General features: G+C 38.7%; 1 protein-coding gene across 1 annotated transcript; it reads right to left on the bottom strand.

The window, feature by feature from the left end:
* Nucleotides 1-4,774: 4,774 nt before the first annotated feature.
* LOC103736523 (keratin-associated protein 21-1-like) lies at nucleotides 4,775-5,134 on the bottom strand. The gene has a single exon (XM_008836041.1). The coding sequence runs from the start codon at nucleotides 5,132-5,134 to the stop codon at nucleotides 4,775-4,777; it is 360 nt and encodes a 119-aa protein (XP_008834263.1).
* Between the last annotated feature and the right edge of the window lie 802 nt (nucleotides 5,135-5,936).

Below are 5,936 nucleotides of genomic sequence, written 5' to 3'. Positions count from 1 at the left end.
TATTCCTGATATCAACTCACCTTTGTTTCCTGTTTGCATAGACTACTGCATTCACTTTCAATCTATACGCATTAGTTATTAAGTCAGTCTTTCTTAGGCTTCAGAGTGGTTGGTTCATGTTTTTAACCATTTTAGAACACTGCTTTGATATGAGAATAGAACTCTTTGAGATCATGGAATCCAAATAGACTTACTACTGACATGTCAACTGACTTGTGGTTGTTTTATAGACCCTTTGCTCCATTTCTTCTTTCTTGATATTGCTCCTTGTTATTGGGTGACTTTTCTGTGTTGAGGTGTGCATTCCAGGAATACACCCTTACATGCCTCTAAGAACTAAAGTTGACCATGTTACTGAATTTTTCCCAACACCAACCACAAGTTCCTCTTCGAAGCTTTATTGATCCACCCTTTATATTAACATTGCTCAGTCATTTATTTTCTGTGAACTTTCACAGAAATCTAAAAACACTGACTCTAACAGCAGGTATATTGTATCAAAAGCTCACTGCAAGTGTGATTACCCACTGTCTGGCTCAACAGAGAATTGGACACCATGTTTACTGGATTTTGAGGCCATATTATATTTCTCAGATTCTCTAGAAACAATGTTCATTTCTCCTTTTTTATTAATTTTTAATTATGTATTTTAGCTTAAAAAGTAAATAAGTATTCAGTATATATCATGTATTTATATATGCAGTTGCTCTTATCTACCATTGCCTTCCCTGGTGCCCTTTCCCCCTTTGCTGGTTTCCTTCCCAAACAGTCCCTCCTCCTGGTTTTGCCATCCACACATTTCATTAGACTTTCCTGTTCCACTGTCTTTGGGTCTCTTCATCCTCTCTCATAGTCTCATTTCATTTTCTTTTTAAAATATTTTTATTACCTCCTTGGGAATTTCATACAATGTGCTAAACATAATCACTTCCTTCTTCCTTCCCCTAACTACTGCAAGATTCACTCACACCTCCCTGTCCCCCACAACTTTGTGTCATCTTTTATTTTTTAAATAACCTGGTTAGTCAAAAATTTAAGAAAACTGACCATGCTCTGTAGCAGGAGTCCTCCAAAGATGGCATGGACTCAGAGCCCTGGCATTCAGAGAGAATTCACTTCACTTCTTGGTCCGCAAATAGCCCACCAAAAGGAGCCCATGCCTCTGTACCCTCCTTGTGAGCCCAGTGACTGCTGACACTGTGTGGCATGGACCAATCAGAAAATGATACACTGACTAAAGGGACTTAGAGACGGAGAAAAGGGAAATATAAGGCCTGCCCCCTCCTGCATTAAATGATCCTGCAGCACCTCGCCTAGTGCTTGCTTCTACCCGACTCCTGGTGTCTGTGTGTTGACTCCGTGCCTCTTGCTCCCCCCACCAAATTGGCAGGGGACCTGATCCAGGTCAGGGTCTTCACAGCTGGCCTGAGGAGAACCCGCAACAATGCTCCAGTGGATGGCACCACATCCAGTCAACATATCAAGGACCACAGTATTAAGGAAAATTGACTTTACCACATCTGCATCACCATAATCATGTATCCTGGAGCTGGTGTCCATGTCTAAACATGAATCTCATGTATGTTCAAAGCACATCTAGTACATTTTAAAATTTTTTATAGTTTAGTTAATAATTTTGTGCATACATATGCTGGGAACCCATCTAGTTGACAGAGATAAAAGAATTTCATGCCTGGATTTTAGATTTCAGGTTTTCTCATTAGGAGTAGTCAATCTACTTGGGAGAATTATGGATTGAAATTGCTTGTGGCATATGAACTAGCATAAATTATAAGATGTCTATGAGTAGCAGATGGGAAAGAAAAGGGAAATAAAACACATGACAAGATATCTGTAAATATGCTTAACAAAAGGAAAAAAATAACAAAGCCCTGTAGGCATAAATGATATCAGAATAGGAACTCAGCCTTCAACACCCGAGAACTTTCTTTTATATAAAGACATCACTGTACACCCATCCAAACTACAATAACTATAACACATTGTCAATGTAGTTGAGTTTTTGTTTCCTTAGACTTTTATCATGTTCCCCTGGTACTCAAGACCCATGAAATTTTGATGGTCACTGTTGACTAACAATTCCTGCCACAAACCTCTTTTCTATAGGCATGTGATGTATGAACCAGGAAGAGTAAGCAAAAGGGAAGGGAATCCCTTCACAGTAAGGGAATTCTCAGTAAGGTGCCATTGTTATTCTCCTTCCTCCTCTTCATGCAGGAATCAACAGGGAGCAAGATGTCAGTCATCACTTGTACAACTTTGAAACCACGAGTATTAAAATAACACAGCAAGAAGACACTATGTACTTTGGACACAGAACTTTGAGCAACTGAGCTGTAACTGACCTGGAAGCCTCCTCCCTGAAATCTAGCTGTCATATAATCAGAGGATAATATGCAGGCTGCCAATGCAGAAAACCAATCAATGGTCCTACCTAGGTATAAAGCTTATGAACCACAACAATGATCAGTCCAGTAAATTAGCTCTATTTGTGCAGTAATGGTGCTTTTATCTTGGTGGGGGGTGGGAATCAACAGCTATCTAATTGGAATGAAGACCTTATCAATCAATGGGAGAGAATTTGTGTGTGGTTCTGTAAACATAGCCAAGTACACATGACTGGAGAGTTCATGGATCCTAAGGAAGAGCATAATTCTGTCACTTCCTTAGGCCAACATAACTTCTTTCTATAATATAAATATATATCCTTTTATTTATAGACAAGTATATCTCTCATCACTCATCAAAGAAACTTCTTTCTGTAACAGTCAAATGAACAATATTACAAAGGTCCACAACTGGTCAAATGCAGAAAATAAACAGCTGTGAAGTGCCCAACCCTAAATGACATATCTCCAATGCAACCTCTATACCTGAGGCTCAGAGAACATCATGGAAGAGGTGACAGAAAGACTGTAAAAGCCAAAGGAAAAAAGCACCTTCTTCATGCATTTCAGGTACTACAGGGAAGATACACCAATGAAATCTCACCGTTTGGTTGTCTCACAAGATCTGCATAATGAAAAAAAGGAAAAAAAAAAACAGATGACATGCCAAGGTAGATGGGGGAGATGTCTCAGAGTTCTACCTCAAGATGAAGATCTGCAGGAAATCAAGGGATGTTGAGGGAGAATCAGTTTTCTCCAAGGACTAGGCCCCAGAGAAAGTATCTAAACCAAGTGGGTAGCCCTAAACACAGAGTACCACAAAATCAGAGAAGACAAGAAATTGAGAGGGATGGGGAGGACATGGTAGGAGTTGGAAGAGGACTGGAAGGTATGGAAGTAATGCAAATACAATACCCATGTATGAAATTCTCAAAAACAACATAAATTTTAGTTGAATTTTTTTGAGTTTTATACAATATATTTTGATATTCAGACCCCCTCCCCATCTTTGTCCTCACCAGTTTTCATGTACTCTGTCACATATATTAAGTCCTATCAAGTTTGAATCCCAAAATGTCTTTCTGTGATTATCCATCCACTGGAACCTGGTTAACCTATCTAGCATCATACCCTTTAAGAAAACCAACTCTCTCTCTCCCAGTAGTTATCAGTTGTCAATAGTTCTTCAGCTAATGGGCATTTTTTCCCCACTTCTCCACCTTTATTCTAGGATTTTGTCTGCTTGAGATTCTGTGGGTCTTGTGCATGCTGTTACCATAGCCACATCCATAGACCAGCTCCAATAGTATCAGAAGATACTATGGAAACTGCCAAGGATGAAAACCAATTAATGATTCCATCCAGCTGTAACATCTAAGAACCACAATAATGATCAGCCCAGCTAATAATTTCTACTTGTGCAGTAGTGGCACTTTTATTTGGAGGTAGTAAACAGCTGTTTAATTGAACTTAAGGCCCATTCAGTGGGAGGGAACTCATGTTTGGTATTGTAAGCATAGTCAAAATCATATGGCTGGAGTGGTCTTAGATCTCAGAGAAAAACTTACTTTTTGTCACACCCCTAGACCAACATAATTTCTTACTCTATTCTAGAAACAATTTTTTTCAAAAATTCAGAAATAGTAAGGTATCAGAAGATCTTTTGTGATTTCCATGGTCATAATCTTCTCTACTCACTCCAAAATTTCATATTTCAAATTACGCTAGTTTTTCATCACCATAGTTGAATCATTATTACCATAGTGTTTAACAGGATCAAACCAATCACTTTACCATAGTCCAACTAAATTTTTTTTCTCATTGACCTCTCTATCCTAATCTTTTATCCATTGAAGGTGGAATAGATACTATTGGCATTAAATTATTTTGTTGAGACATAAAGAACAACATTTAAGGAATTATGCCACATGTGAAAGCAATTAATATTTAGATTTAATCAAAATTTGCATGGGTTCATGCTAGGTTACAGTCAACAAAATTTCTAGAAGATAAATTAGCAAGGAATGAATGATACACTGATATAAAAATTACTTTTCTTACAGAATAAATTTATTAACTGTTGGGTTTTGTTCCATTTTCTATACATGAGTAACACAGTCCTCTTGTGTTTCTGAATACAGTTACAGTACAGAGACAAAGTTGGAATTCAAATTTGAAAATTGTGTGCTTTCTTCAGGGATATGATGAGATTACTTTGTCTACATCAGGTACACACAGATGTCTTGATGGTATTTCAACTGCTCAACAGACAATAGTCAAGGTTTTCTTAGTTTGTAGCAAATGTATAGGAAAAGCTCCATTTGGGCTAGCTCATTTCAATGGTAAAAGATGAACAATGGTGGCATTTAAAAGCAAGAGGAATAGCAGGTTCTATAACAAAATGGTCGGTAGCAGCAACAGCCAGAGCTATATCCAGGACCATAGTGAGAGCTATATCCACAGCTATAGCCACAGTTGGACCCGTAGCCACATCCATAGCCACAGCCTAAGCCATATCCACAGCCATAGCCACAGCCAGACCCATAGACACAACCATAGCCAAAGCCTAACCCATATCCACAACTAGAGCCACAGCCAGCGCCAGAGCCACAGTGTGATCCATATCCAGAGTCATAGCCACAGCCTAAGCCATAGCCATAAACATAGCCACAGCCAGAGCCAGAGCTAGAGTCTCCACAGGAGTTTCCATAGTAGTTGTAGCACATGGTTCAGGAGGTAAGATTTCAGGGAAGTGCAGAAAGATCTGTTTGAACTATAGATGTCACTGAGCCTTCCAGGACTTCATATACTTACAAGAAATCATTGGTCACACCTCACATGGGCTCAGTTCTCTAATTTTAAACTATGTGTCTAAAATTAGTAATTCTTTGTACAATCATTTTGTTAAGAATTCATAACTTACTTGGACATCCCAAGAAAGTAAAGGTGTGTGTTCTAAACAACTGTGACTTCATTCTCCATAATTGCATTTCATGGATGTGACCCAGCAGAACACATTGTGAGGCATCTTTGACCATTAAATGAATGTTTACTTGTCACTCTGGTCTTTCAAGGTCACGACTACAGTATCTAAGTGTCCTTAGCAGGCAACAGTCATTGTATTAGCAGACACAGGATTGATAGTGCTAGAATCATTTTAACTTTCTCTCTTCCTAACCTGGGCTTTGTTTTCCCATAACAATGCCTAGCTAGTTGTGAAAACCAGAGGGAATCATATTACTCCTACACCCTACTGACAAATTATACATAGCAGATCAAGAAATATATGTCTAGGTAAGGTTTATCTGAGAACAACTGGTCTTTGCCCAAGATTTATCTACATGACACACAGTAATTAAAAATACCACACTGGTGGAACTAACCTTCTTGGGTGTTTAACAGACATGCTTTGAGGCCTATAACAATTTGGCCAGAGGGATATAAAGAACACTTTTTGCTCCTAGCCCTCCTAGGTTGACTAGTTCCAGGGAACTATGAGCATCTCTCAAAATATCCTATAATGGTGAG

This window comes from Nannospalax galili, unplaced genomic scaffold, assembly GCF_000622305.1.
Source record: "Nannospalax galili isolate Female #2095 unplaced genomic scaffold, S.galili_v1.0 scaffold136, whole genome shotgun sequence".
Taxonomy (NCBI): domain Eukaryota; kingdom Metazoa; phylum Chordata; class Mammalia; order Rodentia; family Spalacidae; genus Nannospalax; species Nannospalax galili.
This window is presented reverse-complemented; position numbering and strand designations above follow the sequence as displayed.